The sequence below is a fragment of the Candoia aspera genome, chromosome 4, assembly GCF_035149785.1.
Source record: "Candoia aspera isolate rCanAsp1 chromosome 4, rCanAsp1.hap2, whole genome shotgun sequence".
Lineage (NCBI taxonomy): Eukaryota > Metazoa > Chordata > Lepidosauria > Squamata > Boidae > Candoia > Candoia aspera.
This window is the reverse complement of record NC_086156.1, coordinates 47549135-47565924: the sequence shown is the minus strand read 5'-3', so window position 1 is coordinate 47565924 and position 16790 is coordinate 47549135. Positions and strand designations below refer to the sequence as shown.

At 35.2% G+C, this 16790-nt stretch overlaps 1 protein-coding gene across 2 annotated transcripts in view; it reads left to right on the top strand.

Moving 5' to 3' along the window:
* Nucleotides 1-15077: 15077 nt before the first annotated feature.
* SEPTIN7 (septin 7) overlaps nt 15078-16790 on the top strand; it is a 53583-nt gene continuing 51870 nt past the window's right edge. Inside the window, exons 1-2 of one of the 2 annotated variants that reach the window (XM_063304044.1) lie at nt 15078-15095; nt 15743-15845. In XM_063304044.1, coding sequence (XP_063160114.1) covers nt 15836-15845 — 10 coding nt within the window. In that variant the 5' untranslated portion in view covers nt 15078-15095; nt 15743-15835. Of the gene's footprint in view, nt 15096-15742; nt 15846-16790 lie in introns of those variants that run through there. The other variant, XM_063304046.1, reaches the window with a different exon arrangement.

Sequence of the window (16790 nt, the reverse complement as noted above, 5' to 3'; positions counted from 1 at the left end):
AAGATAGAAAACATTAATTTCACATTCATGCTAGTATCTGAAATACTGATTAATTTTCTAGTTAGAGAGTGCTCATGTGAAGATTTGTATAACATTTCAGGCTCAATCAGTAAAACTGAGCTTAGAATATACTTGATTCACCTAAAACGTTCAATATTGCAAAAGCTGTATTAAAACTTCACCAAATTGCTGTTGTTGAACTTATTTCTATCAGTGATTCCTAAACAATTGTTGTTACATTCATTCTAAGCTAGACTGCTTATGTTTAAAACTGCTGGTTTCAGTGGGATGGGAAGACTGGTTGGTTGGTTGGTTGGTTGGAAGAAAGTTTGATTGGGTTGTATCTGGTTTTAGTCATAATTAGATAACTGAAATGCCTTATTGGTTTTAGTAGTTTATTCTTACATATGACAGATTTTGATCCAATCCAGTGGGATAAATTGTATTTCTCTTTTAGTGCACGCTGGATGGCAACAAAACTCTTTATGGGCTTTCAGTCTATTTTCCATCATCCAAACTCTCTATGGGCTTTCAGTTAATATTTTCCATCATTAATTTGGGGAAATTTAATCAGGAATGAATAGTAAAATATGCTGAGGGGTAAAGTACTCGTGTTTTTACAAATTGCATCCATTTCAGTGTTAGTTAAAATCCCTGCTTTTCAGATATTGCTACTGGTATTTTGAGGTATAGAGAAAGATTTTCCAAGGTGATTGTTGAAAACAATTATTTCAAGAATATCTGCAAAAATATTGGAATTAATGGAATTAATCCAGGTTTCAATGATGTTAGAGCAGATCTTGCATATAAAAGTTGAATTACTTTTGTAGACAACTAATTTTTATGTCTGATTTATCATACTGTTGAAAGGGACCCTTTAGTCCAACCCCCTTCTCAGTGTATAAATCCAAATTAATGCATTCTGAACAGCTGGCTGTTCAGCCTCTGCATAAACACATCCAGTCTGGCAAGATTTGTTCTTGACAAATTCATGTGATTTCTGATAAGTTCTGCACTGTTTCAGGATGTGTAGAGATCACACTTTTTGATCTACTTTAGAATCTTCCTAGGTGTCCACATTTCTCTGATTGGTCTTTGGTCCTCGAATCCCTCCTTTTTCATCTTTTTAAAGAGATGTACAAATTTGTCTTCCTCCACTCATCTGGTATTTTATCTATTTTCTAAATCAGCATTTCTCAAACATTTTGGTCTCCTTTACATTCTTAAAAATGATTGAAGACCCCAAAAAGTTTTGGTTTATGTGGGTTATATCTATCAATATTTACTGTATTAGAAATTAAAACTGAGAAATTTTAAAATATTTATTTATTTGATTCGGGGACTCCCTGAAAGGGTCTTCGAGACCCCCAGAGGTCCCCAGCAACACTTTGGGAACCACTGTTCTAGATAATAGATAGGATCATACATAAAGATCTCCCAGATCTGGTTCTTTCAATAATCTCAAAGGCAATGTGGCTCATAGCAAACTCAATAACATCAAACTGATGTCATGCACAGTATCCAGACTGCAATAACACCAAACTGATGATGTGCCGAGTGAAGCTGTGATTATGTACTGTGTTGTGACACACCTATATAAGTTGCAGCATTTGCATTGTGATGTCACTTTTCTCATCCCTTCCACAGATACCCACTCCTGGAGATTTAAATTTATATAAACTAGGTATTTTCTGACCGTGGTTCAGTCTCAGGCTCCAATTCTGCCTCTCTATACTGTTCTTCTCAGTTGCTTGGTGGAACTATATCCTGTTTTTGGAGAAGACTTAGTCAAAATCAAAGCAGAATTTCTTATTGTTATCTCTCAGCATTTTCTGGTTTCCACTTAGCAGCTGGTATAACTGATTCTTTTTTCTTCCATATGTTTTGATCATATCTGAAGGAACTCCTTTCTTTCCTATTATTATTATCATTAGTAGTAGTAGTTATATTTTACTTCCTGTTCATTCTGAGCTTTTGCTGTGCAACACCATCTATACAGTTCTATGTCACTTGATTCTACTTCTCTCTCTCTACCTGTATAATTTTTATTGAAAGTTTTAACAACAATAGTAAGAACAAATACAAACTAAAGTAGAATGAAAGAGAAGAGAAAGGGAGAAATAAAAGAAAAAGCTAAACGTGCAAAAGAAGAAAAGTAGAAAGAAGTAGAAAAAAGATATAAAGAAGTGGCTTCCAATCTTCTTCACAGCAGCTATAGGTATAATTATATTTTAACTTCTGTCTCTAGAGTTACATGATGACTCTCTTCTTTATATAATCTATCCTGTCTAATTATCAAAACCTTAAATCACAAATTCATTTTTTTCTTTTTTACGCAAAAAGTCCGTAAAAGGTTTCCAGTCACCAATAAATATATTGTCTTTTCTCTAATCAAACAAGTCAATTTAGCCATCTTCACCAATAATTTCTCTGTTGTAGGTATTACCAAATCTTTCCACTTTTGTCCATACAGTGCAGTTATCATATATAAAAACAGCATTCTGTGGCTCTTTTCTAACTGTTCTAACATCAGTCCCAAGAGGAAGAGTTCTGGTTTCAGTTGAATGTTAATCTTTAAAATCCTCTGAATCACGGAATGTATGTGAGCCCAAATTTTTCCAGCTTTTTACACATCCATCAAGCATGATGAAATGACCCTTCTTGTTCACATTAACAACATAAATTTGAAGTGCCTTTGTACATTCTAGATAGTTTTTCTGGTGTCATAACAATGGTACATCATTTTTTTAAAAATTCTCCTTAGCATTATAACATAATATAAATTTCAGTCCTTTCAACCACGTATTTTCCCATTGTTCCATTTATATATTGTAACCAGTTTTTAGCCCACTTTATCATACATTCTTTGAACTGTTCTTCTCTTTCAAATTTCAATAAAGGTGTATACATTTCAGCAATTACATGTTCATCATTTGTACACAATTCTGTCTCAAAGTCTGTCTTACATTGTTCAAGACCATGAATCCTTTTATCTACTTTAAATCTTTCTGATAACTATTAGTAAGAAAACCATTGACAACTATGTCCCTCTGTCATCAATTGTTCTCTTGATTTTATTTTATATTCCCCTTGATCAGATTCTAGTATCTCACAATATATTAACCATTTATCCTTGCTTGATTGTACTTCTCCTTGGTTTCTGCTTTCTTTCCAAGTTCTTTGTTTTTTAAGATTTTCACTGTTTTTGTCTAACTGCATTGGTTCTTGCTGTTATTTTCTTTTTTTCTTATAATAATAAATTATAATTATTTGCAATTGTGTATTAATACCTACTTTTTAATAAATTCTTCCCTGTCTTTCCATTAGCTTCTCTTGATCCTATTATCAATGCTCTGCTTTTTTGAAGTCCAAGGTACATGTTTTACTATGCTCAGTTTAAAATCAAGAATTCCAGCATAACATAGACATTTTCCCCAATTTCCTACTTTTACAAGTTTCTCAGCTGTCTTATTGATTAGTGTCGAATTAAAGATAGGTTAGGAGGTGTAGTTGTGTGCTTGATGTTGTTGTGCTTCTTCCTATATAGTTATCTCTGGCAGTTCATTATACCTCTTTATTCATGTATGGCTGAAATTAAAAAACACATGCACATTAAATACCTGTTGATCACAGTGAGTGGATACATATATAAATGAATGGCTAATGCAGTCTCATTATGAAAATTTCCAACCTAAATATTATAGAATAAACTATTCTAAAATAGGTCATAGACTATTCTGTGGGAGTGAACAACTTCCATAGACTATTCTGTGGGAGTGATAATATTAGGTTACAAGCCCCACTTCCCCGAGCCCTGTTACTTAAGATATCTGTGTCTTGCAGAAAGCCTTTGTCAATGAACACAGAAGACTGAAATCATTTTGAAGAAAAATGGAACTTTGTAGTAGGTCTCTAAAATGTAGAGTGAATACCACATCCTCTTCAATCTTTGCATAAAACACATTAGCTCAGTTTGTCTAAAGTTGTTGTGTACTATGCTTGTGGTCTCTGAAAACGTAATGATACAGAAAGTATATTCAAGATGGTGGATGTTATTGTAGCTAAAATAATATGTTAATCAGCATGAAAAACATTTGGCCCTCAGTAAAACAGGAACATTTAGCTTTGTTAGGATCCACATTGTTTCTTCCATGGCTCTGGCATCATGGCTTCAACTGTTCCATTTTGCAAACACATTTTTTTTTCTTAACTATATGAATTCTATTTTAGGAACTTTTTAAAACCAATTCTTAGACTAATATTGAATTGAATATTTCTGCAAAATACCAAATTAATAATCTGTAGTTCAACCCTTGCAAAATTCCTTCTTGAAATAAGTAACTGAAACAGTGTAAATTTTTTTAAAAATTAATAATCAAATTAAAGGATACTAACAATAAAATTGTAGTTATAAAATCCAAACTAGCTATCATAGAAAGTCATAAAAATGCTAAAAATTAATAATGGAAGGCATGCTTGTACAAATAAGTTTTAAATTTTTTCCATTAAGGCCAAGGTCACCCCATTCAAAGGGGAAGGAGTTCCACAAGATTTCATCACTGAAAAGGCCCTGGCCCTAGTTGTTTTAAGCCAAGTCTTTGGCCTTTCCATGTAACATTCACAATAAACCCATGGAAGATCAACTGACCTTTCCTTTAGTGATTTAAGGAGGAAGTCTTTCTTTTAGATAGAAGGATCCAAGCTGTAACAGGATTTGTATTTTAAAACAAGTTATTTGAATTTGGTCTGGAAGGCAATAGAAAGCCAGTCTCAGCCAGGATGGTATCATGTGCTCTCAACTGGGAACACCAGACAGAAGCCTGGCCATTGTATTTTGGACCTATCATAGTCTGGGTTTTTTTTCAAAGGCGTACACATATAAATTGCAGAATGCCAATCTATTTGGGAAATAGTCAACATTTTGATCATGAACTAAAGCAGCCATGTTGGGGAAAAGGCAAAGTTGGTAAATGAAACACAGATGCAAGAAAATATTCATCACCACCAGATTCAGCTGAGCATTCAAGGACAGCTTAGAGACTAGGATAGGCAGGTAAAGATTGCTCTGTTTGTGTAGAATTATCCCAAGTAGTCAAACCCTCAGACTTGTCTGGATTCAATTTTAGTTCGTTATGCCTTAACCAGACCACAGTATGCTTCAGTCAGGAGCTGACCATGAAGGCCAATATACCTGAATATGATAGGAAAAATATGTGGGTCCATGTGTATAAAGAAGGCATCCATCTCCACATTTTTGATGAAAGTACCAGCAACTTCATATAGTTATAAGTATGGGGGAGATAAAATCTGTGGCACTATGCAGTTCAGTTCAAAGACTATTAGCTTTATAGTCTGTTCAGTATATTATAGTCCTATATTAGCATTAGGAACATGCCATTAATGTAAGAACAGAGCCATGACAAAACTGTGCCTCCAGTCCTCAACTCCCTCAGATGGTCCAGAATGGTACATTGATTTATGGCAGTGTTTTTCGAGCTTGGCAACTTTGACATGTATGGACTTCAACTCCCAGAATTTCCCAGCCAGCATGTTCGTAGCCAGTTGTCAAGTTTGAAAAACACTGATTTATGGTATCAGAAGCTTCCAGAAGACTCAGGAGCATAAACTGAGACGCACACCCATCACAATTTCTTAATAGATTGTCTGTCCATTGGGGCAAAAATGTCCTTGTGCTGTGTCTTGGAGTGAGATGAAGCTAAGTAATCAGTATCATTCAGAAATATCTGGAGTTTCTCAGCCAACACCCACTCAAACATCTAGGTCAATAGTGGTAAATTAGAGCCTGGTCTGCAACTGTTAAAAACAGAGGGATCTAAGGATTTTTATTTTCAAACCGGGAGCACACCATCACTTCCTTCAGGAAAGATGGCATCACACTCTAGGAGGGGGAGGTTTTAATAATAGTGCATAGAATTCCTTTAACAGAACTAGCCAAGAGGGGGAAGGATCCAGTGGACACGTAGAGGCCCAAGCTCATCCAGTGTGAGAGATTATGGGAATCAGTTAGGGGAGGAGTTCAGTGGGTATAAGAAGAGGTACAGCCCAGAGGTGGGGGCCATAAGATGTTTAAGGAAGCTTTGCTTTGGCTTGGCTTGTTGTTAATCTGCTTGGAAACTTGCTTTTACGGTTTCAAGGTTATGTTTTTACTTGATTAGCATTCAGGTTCACTTTCTGAAACCCACGTGGTTCTTTATTCTTGATTTTATCAACTATGTGGGGCTTGACATCCAAGCACTTTGTCCACATCTATAGCAACTGAATCATACTTTTATGTGTCTTTTCTCATGTACAGCTGTATGAATAGTTTTTCTAATATAAGTGGCTATAGAATATATTTTATTTGAATCTGTGAGTATGGGAACCTTTCTGAGATTTTGTGTGCGAATTTTTGAGTTCAGTCTTACCTGGTTTTGGTAGCTGCTGATTGGAGAGTATGGGAGGGCATGTGGATGGGAGAGTATCAGGGCATGTAGAGTCAACTGTGAGGTTGAAACAATATCCTGAGAGAAGGTAGCGACAAGCCACTTTGGTAGTGCTGCCAAGAAAACTGCATGGATATGTCCGTGAAGTTACCAGGTGTTAAGCATCACTTGAAGGAGACTTTCAGGAATGTGCAAAATATTTGAATGATGCAAAGTGATTTAAGAAGCAGAGACAGCTAGGAACAGCTTTCCAAGTAGCTATGTAAACCTTGCAAAAGACATGTGATGATTTGAAAAAGAGGTGCTTCATTCATTCTTGTATGCATTATGGAGCATCCCATTTGATTGAATAAATATAAATATCCTTAGTAATATAGTGAATTTTTTTTTGAATGGATGCCTTTTGGGTGGATAAGAGCTCATTATTATCTATCAGATACTAAACTGAGTCAGAATTGCTTCCTAACAAATGCACTTGTGCTTGTAGTCTTGGAAACCTAACATATATAATTGCTATTCTGAAAAATGGTTTGGTATTTTCCTGATATTTATGGGGTTCCACTTTTGACAGACAGTTATTGTAAATATATTGTTGTATAGTTAATACCAAAGTACATTAAGAGGTAGTTAATATAAAGAAGCAAGTTGCCTGAGAGGTCTTTACATCTGTAGCTATTCGTGGAAAACCGATTATCTTGACTGTTTTCAGTATGGGTTTTGGCCTCGTTTTAGGACATAATTGTTTTTGTCATTCTGATAAAATGACCTGCTATGGGAAAGAGATAGAAGGAGTGTGACTATTGATCCTACATGATCACTTTACAGCATGTGTTCCCATCATCCACGGTATTTTCTTGGACTGTCTCTGTGAATTTGAGATAGTGTTAACAGTGGTTCTATTGCTGCTTGCAAGAATGGTTTGATAAAATAGTATTGTGTGACTGCACTTCTGCATAGTAAAGGTAAAGGTTTCCCTTGACGTAAAGTCCAGTCGTGTCCGACTCTAGGGGGCAGTGCTCATCTCCGTTTCTAAGCCTTAGAGCCGGCGTTGTCCGTAGACACTTCCGGGTCATGTGGCCAGCATGACAACACGGAACGCCGTTACCTTCCCGCCGAAGCGGTACCTATTGAGCTACTCACATTTGCATGTTTTCGAACTGCTAGGTGAGCAGGAGCTGGGACTAGCAACGGGAGCTCACCCCGCCGCGTGGTTTCGAACTGCCGACCTTCTGTGGTGTGCCATTAATTACTGTTTTGTTCCCAATGCTATTTGACTTTGGGGACAATTATTAGGAATTTTGGGGCAAAGTGTCATCAGTACGTTCATGATACTCAGCTTTACTTTTCTGTAACATCTGTATCAGGAGAGGCTGTACTGTATATGTTCTGAATCAGTGTTTGGATTCATTGCTCTCATGGATGAGGGCCAATATACTGAAGATGAATCTAGACATGGAAACTTTATAGATGAGTAGTTTTTGAATAGAGGATTGATGGAGTTTCCATGTTTTAAATGAAGTTACACTCCTGTATTGAGAAGACAGGATACCCTGGAGAAGATGCTGATGCTAGGGAGAGTGGAAGGCAAAAGGAAGAGGGGCCGACCAAGGGCAAGGTGGATGGATGATATTCTAGAGGTGATGGACTCGTCCCTGGGGGAGCTGGGGGTGTTGACGACTGACAGGAAGCTCTTCCAAAGGAATTGGAAGGTGTCAGAAGGATCATTTGGTCTAGACCTCTGCAGTGTGCAGGAAAATCAGTTAAACCATTCTTGAGAGGTGGCTGTCCAACTTCTTAAAAGCATGCAGAGATGGAGTTCTGATAACCTCCGTAGTAAACTCTTCGCCTGTTGTGTAGATTTTACCATCAGGATCTTATGTTTAAATTAAATCTAGCTATCTACAACTTAAACCCATTATTTCTGGTCCTTGTGTCTGTGGCAGTGGAAAATAGTTCCTAACTATCTGCCCGGTGGCACCTTTTTATGGACTTGAACACTGATATCATGTAATCCCTCAGGTTTTTTTCTCTCCAGACTAAACATCCCAAGTTCCTTCAGCCAACCTCACAGTGTAAGTCCTCAAGTCCCTTTATCATCTTTGTAGCTGTCCTCTGGATCTAGTCAGGACAATATACTTCTGGAAATGTGCCCAGAGCTTCCAATGTAGTCTCACCAGTGCAAAGTAGAGGGGAATAAGAACTTCATTTGCCTTTGATGCAATGTTTCCAATGCCGCTCAGAATTGCATTAGCCCATCCAGCAGTTGTGTTCTTGACCCTTCAATTAGTATCAAGCATGTAGCAGCTGCCTCACTGTGCTGTCTAATGTTTAGCCACATACCTGTCCAGTATAATGTTTCCAATGCATCTTCCATGTTGTGCTCCTGAATTGCAGGTGGCTCTATTAAACCATCTATTCTGGTTTGTGTAACTGTTTGTGTGAGAAAAGCATAAAAGTGTGACTAGGCTGTATTTTTGAACCCAACTCTTACATATTGTAGTTCAATCAGAACTACATGTATAGTCTGCAAATATCTGGCTAGTTCTGTACCAACTAATTGGTAGCAAGTAGTAGAAATACTTTTTATCCATGTTAGAGAAAGGTTATGGAAAAAGCACATAAAAATGTTCTCCCCGACTCCTTATCAGAAATTATTGGGGGGGTGGGGTGTTGAACTCAGGATGTCTAATGGTGTTGCTGGCTAGATTGTCCTATATTATACTGCTCCTTTAACTTTTTGTTTTAAAGGCAGATTGGCAAGCATGCTGCTGCATATAATGAATTTTTAAGTGAAAAAATAATGGCTCCTGGTATTGCTGTATTCTATTCCATCAGGAAAGTCAGGTGAATGAGCACCACTTTCTAAAGTTTCAGTGAAAAGTCTCTTTCAGACAGATCAGTGCAATTTATTGGGCATCCAGTGTAATAAACCAAGATATTGATTTGCTTACTTCAGAAATGGGGAACTACCAAGGCATGGATATGGTCATCCTTCATTAAACAAACTTTATTTCACTCAATAAAGTGAATTTTAAACTTTTCAAATAGGATGCATTAAGATTAAGGGAAGGTCTAAGGCAATCTCAACATCGTAGGGATTGTTTTGGTTTTGTGTGAAATAAATTTCTTCATTAAATTGAAAGATAAGGTTCAAACGAACATACATTTATAGGACTTTTACCTGCGTTTTGACTGATTGTGATACTTCAAAATAATCTGCAACCAGTTGTAATGAAACAAATTAAAATGTGTAAACAACCATCCCTTCCCAACATTACACCCCTTGGTTGTCTTGCTGTGGCAGAGGCCAGAGTATAATCTTTGTCCTGCAGTTTCAGGTTAATTGGCAATAGAAGAAGAGTGTTGTTTTGGTAAAGAGGGGAAGCAGGCTTTAAGCAGGTCTTTCATTAGTGGTTAGAATGGTTTGGGTTATTTTTGTATTGCATTTTTAACAGGTTGTGACTCAGTTACAGTGGTACTTAAAAGTTTGTGAACCCTTTTGAATTTTCAATATTTCTGCATAAATATTACCTAAAACATGATCTGTTCTCCACACAAGTCTTAAAACTAGATAGATAACCCAGTTTTCATTATCTATTTTTAGGACTTGTGTGGAGAACAGGTCACATTTTAGCTCATAGTTATGCAGAAATACTGAAAATTCAAAAGGGTTCATGTGTTTGATATTTAGTGTGGATATAATTTATCCTTCACAAAAACCAAAATGTGTTTGGTTCCAAAATGGTATGTTAGATGTATAGTTAAAATATTATAAATTAACACTCTTATTACGCAAATAATGCTTGAAATCATTAATCTTTAATGGGATTAATAAAAGTATTTAGTTTCTTAAAGTTGGGCAATGTAGAGAATTTTATCCTTGAATAAAAGTGCACGGTTTATTTTGTTTGGGTTTTTTTCCCTGTTAGGATATTATATAAATCAGAATAATATTTTAGGCTCACTACATCTAGAATAAGTTGTACTGTATTGAAATATAGTTGGACATACTTGTAGTTGAATTTGCATGATATATTATTGTTATATTTCTTCCTAAATACTGTGGTCATATTTACATGATTTATACATTTGATTTTAGTTACACAAGTTATATACTTGATGCCAGTTTCTACATTTGAATCTAATTCTCAAGCAGCTGTTTTTTGGTCAGATGAGGAGTCTTCTCTCAAGGTCTGCAAGTTGTTTTATAGACCATGTGCCAGCAGTGAGTGCACTAAAGCTAACAGGCAAGGAATTATGCCTTTTTATTAGGTTTTTTTTTCTATCTGCCCAGCAAGGAGATGTACATTGTTCTTGCAAGAAGTCCAATCAAGTTGGTAGTGATTCTTCAAGGAGCTTTTAGATCTTGAGAACCTTGTATCCTTGAACCTTAATTATATATATGTATGTATGTATATGTATATATTATATATAAATAATTATAATACTACTTTTTCTGAAACAGATAGATGATACATTTCCAACAACAATTCCTTAACACTGGAATAATACCACATTTCCAATTTCTCAAAATGCTTCTTTTAGCCATCCCCATGCTCAGTACAACCATAATTCCTGATAAACAGTTTTCAAAGCTTTAGTATATAGTTCAAAACAATAACATCTTTAACATTTAAAGATTTTCCCATAAATCTATTTACATATATTAATACACTATCTCAAAAAGATATCAAATGATCCCATGACCATATTGTATGGGTGAGTGAACGCTCACATTTTTTTTACACCTCCAACAAAGAAAATCTGATGTCCATTCTTTTGAAATATATTCTAAAGCTTTAGTTATTACCAGCATGTTTTATATTTTTTTAGTATTAATGTTTTCATGGTAAGAAATCTTATATTTATTATATGTCTAAAATGTCTTAATTTAGGTTGTTTTAAAAAAGATTTAAGATACCATATTTTTAGTTTTTTCCATGTTGCTATTTATAGAACACTGAGTCTTCATTTTGAATTGGTGCTAACATTTGAAGGGAGATCTTTTATACAGTACATTTCCAACTTTAATAGTAAGTGTGGCAACTTCACAGTGGTCAGCTGGGTAAATTTAATATAAACTGAGTAGATGCGGCATCTTATGATGGAAATTATTTTTGTGATCTTTGCATATCTTATACAGATCAGTTTTCTGATTCTACAGATTATTTGAAGAAAAAGTACTGCTGTTTTCTTAGACTACAAATTACTAATATTAATGAATTTGCATCCTAGTCAAAAGGAAAAAGAGTAATTATCAGCATGTTTTTGACAAATTTAGGGTATTAATTTTACAAGTAAATGGACTTGCTTAATATTTGTATGATATGGAGAGATCTCAGAATATCTTCATCTTAGAGGGTGGGGGTATGTTTAGCTCTAGTGGTCATCCTAGAGTTGTTTGGTACAATAGTGAACAAGAACAATTATAGAGTTGTGTTAGTCTGTGGTGGCAAACAGTCATGGAGTCTGATAGCACCTTTTCTGACTAACAAATTTTATTAAGAGGCATAAGCTTTCATGAGCTGCAGCTCACTTCATCAGGTGCCTCCTTCACCCTTATCAGATGCTCCCTTCGTCAAATGCAGCTCACTTTATCAGAGCAAGAACAAATACCTCATGTAATAAATGCTAAAAAAGGTAAATTTAACAAGTCTATAAATTCTGGCCAACCTAAAATTTGGATTAATTATAAGTATTTCATAATAATTAATTCAGTTAATTAGTAGGTACTTTTGTTAAGCAATATCTAGAAGGTGGATTCCAAAAAAAATCATACATCTTTGGAAGTTCAGGATATTTTGGTAGAAGTCAAATACTTGTTTGTGTGAAAAGGCTTGTATACAAACAACTATCTCAGGATAAAAGGACTGAGTTTCAGTTTTAACCGTTTGTACTGACATGATACGACTCTGCGGAATAATTACTTAGACTCTTAGCTTTCCATGGCTTTGAATATTTGTACAATAGTATGCTTGATTTAACTAAGTTTCTCAGCTGGTGGTAGTTCTACCATTGGTAGTATGCCGATGCAGATTAGATGGAATGCAGACATACTTGACAACAGCAGCAAAATAAAGGGATGAGAGTTTAGATTTCACTAGATCTGAAGAGATTACAGGAGAGGCACAGGTTCTTAAAATGCTTTCCTAATTACTATCCTGCTCATACAGATGTACTTAAGTATGAGACCATGAGGACTTGCATGCTGATTGGAACACAGCTGGTCACAGGGAATAGTCATGGTAGTGAAAGACAAAGATGCCATTCCACAACTATCATGCTGACTATATGGAGTTGCATGTGTTACCTACCATTCTGACTGTGGGTATTTTAGTAGGCAGCCACATATCACCTTTCCTGCTTCTTTCCTTTCAGTATTTTTAGAGCCACTAGGCTCTAGTTTAGTGTTTCTGTCCAGCTGTGAAGCCAACAATATTGAGGACCAGTTCAAGCCCACATGCAAGCCAAGAGCAAAAGGCCCTTTGTCCAAACTCACTTTTTGATTCCACCACCAAATACTTCCTTTTTCAGAAACTGAGAACCAAGGACACCTTCACCTTCTTCATGGCCATAGCTTCTGGAAAGGTCAGCTTGCTACTCATAGATGAGTATAGCACAGGATCAAGGTTCTCCTTCAGTTGCCTGTGCACTAGTAACAGTGACATCTTAGCTTTGATTGATATAGATATAAATACACTTTTTTATTTTTCATATTTGATGTGTAGTTATTCTGGCTTTTATATTTTTTTGTTGTTGGAGCATATTGTGAGTGCCTATTAGAATTCCATCATTAGCTACTGAAATAAAAAGTAAATATAGCTGTTTTGACTGTGAAAGAAAAAAATAGTTGAATCGGTACATTTTTTTAAAGATCAATTGAAGGTTTACAAAATTATTGCAAGTTTCAAATTTCCAAGAATTCTTGATCATCCAAACTGAGAGGGAAAAATAAAGCTGGTGTTCAAGCTGTGTCTGCACTGGATTAGTCTCAATATCTGTGAATTTATAAATGATCTTTTCAGGTTTCTGTCATAGTGGCCCCAATTCTTTGACAGAGTGCTTATGAGATGTAAGATAAAATATTGAACACCACCATGTTAGAATATGTTGGTGCTCATAGTTATATAACAGAGCTGCATGTATATTAGCTGAAGTGACTACTCCAGCCAGCCCTACTCTTATTTGTTTCCATATATTCTTCATTTGTGGAAGATGCTGCCTGCATTTCTATTACTTATTTTGTGATGAGACATAGCAATGAGGTGGCATTCTAGTTTGAGGTATCTGTTTCTAATATATGTGCTTTTACAGTAACAGTTTTTATGTAGACACCTGAAATATTTAAGCACTAAGTCTGTTATAGCAGCTTTAACAATGCTCTTCATTATTGGAGCTATACATTTAGATACTTAATCTCGCATTGTTGAAATTTTACTGTAATTAATTACAGGTTTCAGAGTATTAATTGCATCTTCAAGTTTATAGAGCCTTTTTAAAATATTGTGAGTGTTAAGAACCTAAGCAAAAAGTTGAGATGTAGTTATGTTTTACAGACTGATTAAACAAAGCCTTAGTGTGATGTGAAAACCCAGCTGACTGAATTCAATGTAGTAAGTTTGGTTAAAGATGATTGATCAGACAGATGATTGATATAAGATACTTTAATTCTACTCCTTTGTCCTCACTGTCCCCCATCTTTAGCCAAGTTTTTGTATGCTTTACTTTTATTGAGATTCGTTCTTTCCTACCATTGTTCCCTAAATTGCCTTCTGATCAAAATTAAGAGCATCCCTATTTACAATCTAGTATGCAGCTGCTCTTCCAATTTTTGTTTACAATAATGTAAACACAGAGGACTTGACTGAGAATGATACTGCATACCAGTACATACAGGTTTAAAGCTTCTCCTTAGCCCCATGTTTTGCAAACCTCATATATTTCTTTTTTTTTTTTTATGGTACCTTTTAAAACTCTCCTAAAGGGGGTAGGATCTGTGATGTGATTGTGAGAAGGAAAATTAAGGCTGATGCTTATACATATTACTCTAACAAAAAAATCAGAAAAGCAGCCATTTGCTAAGTTTTAATATGTAGTTTAGCTCTATGTTCTGTGGTGACAAAGATTTACTGACTTTGGTTTTTTTAGTTGGTGTTTTAATCTTTTGGGGATATGAGTAAGCATTGGTAAAGTTTTAAATGTCTTTTTAAAAAAGCTTTTAGCAGTTATATCTTCCCTTCTCCTGTAGAATAAAAGTGAAAGATGGGCACTCAAAGCAGTAGAAAAGTGACTCCTTGGGATATCTTTATCTGGGTTTCAAGCCATTTAACTTCTATGGAATGTTTTTATTATTATGTGCCTTTGATTATATTTTGATGTCTTTTTGGTACCAGCACCATATTTAAATATTTTTTTCTGTTGTAGGGTTCTAAGTAGTGTATTGCTTTAAGCAGAAAAACTACACACATACACACCCCTTCATTGTACAAATGGAAGTAACTCTTTTTTTTTTCCCCTTTCTTTTTTGATGAAACCTGAACCTGGCTGGTGTAACCAAACTACTGGAATTCCTTGCTTTTTGTCACTTTTGGCTGTGTCTTGCCTGCTTATGGACATGTGAAATGATGGAAATATGTTGTTTACAAAGTAGCTGTAAGTATTCTTGGCATTTCTTGGAAACTGTTTTTTTCTATGAAACTCTTGTAAGGCATGCAAATGTATTTTCTGAAGGTAGCTGTTTCTTCAAAAGGAATATGGCATTTTTCTTGCACTCAGATAGCATATCTGTCTCTAAGAAAATGGAGGGGGGAAGTATACATATCTTTAATAAAATTAATAAATATGTAGAAGGTAGTGGGATTATTGAAAAACACTTATTGGTTCATAATACCACTAATGAGAAGTGATAGTACTTTCCAATCCTAGAATTCTTCAGGAAGACTAACAGAAGGTTGCAACCTGTTCCTGTTCCAGATGATAGCACATGTGCTATCTGAACTTAGGCTTTTTATTAGGAACAATATTCCAAGCCAATGCTGTACTGCATTTGGGATCAGATAGCACTCACTTATCAAGAACAGAATATGCCCTAACACTGAATATCCAAAACTTAAAAAATAATGAGGCAGACTGAAAGTTTTTGCAAGAGGCAAATTTAGGTGGTTGGAAGATGAGGTACTAAGAAAACAGTAGCCTTTTTCATAGTTACAGAGTATGGATCTTAAAAAATAATAATATAAATAGCAGAACTTAATTATACTAAAACATAAATATCCTAACTTCACATGTTTTTATCTTAGCAACAGAAGAATCTTGAAGGATATGTGGGGTTTGCAAATCTCCCCAATCAAGTTTATAGAAAATCTGTCAAGAGAGGGTTTGAATTCACACTTATGGTAGTAGGTAAGTTACAGTTTTTTAGTCCTTCGAATTAGTTTCTAAATTTAAAAAACTGCATTGATGGTCATTGCAGTGATGCAGAACGGTAAATAATAAAATTAGTATGGCATGAAATATATAAAAACAGTCCATATTTCAGGCAATAGAAGTTATCACCCCTGTTTTACTTAGCAAGTAACAAAAGACATTCAGTTGGTGATGGCAGCTTGATTACCTAGCTATGCTTTCTGACATTTAAAATGTACCCTGAAAGATGGGTGGTGTAGTTATGTAACAGTATGTGCTATGCAGGAGTTATGCAAGAGTTGTTTGTCATTAGTATTCCAAATTACAAATGAATTCAAGTAAACGAGGGTTGGCATTTGGTAGGGATGAAAATAGGATTTAAAGGAATAGAATGTATATAAATTTGCATAGTAAGAGCTCTATTATGCCATTGTATGAAATAAACTTAGGGAATAATTTATACTACATCAGTTGTTAACTGTAAAAGAAGAATATGTGTATAAAGGGTGAGACAGACATTATACGCTGTAATGCATAACTTTTGTCTATGTCAGTTTTGCCTATGTTCTTTAATACAAGATTTCAACTCTGCTTCTTCTGATCACTGCAAAGGCATCTACATGAAAATTCATACAGATTTTTATTTTGCTTTATTCTAAAATGTGCATTTTCTAAAGTTTTTTGGCACATTTTAATCTGAGCTGTCTTCCAGTTTGGAATAGTGTAATTTTAGAAGGATATTTCATTCTGATTTTTGTATTAGTCTGGGAACTGCCACTTATGTTTGTTCAGTTTAAAATTAGGGCCTGCTTTAATTCTTGAGCGTTCTTATTAATATTGCTTTTTGTTTTATTACAGAGTTCAGCATTTTCATACTCCTATGTTATTCTGTGTACATTGCAGCTTTCAATTTCATTGATCCAAAGGGAGATCTTTTGTTTT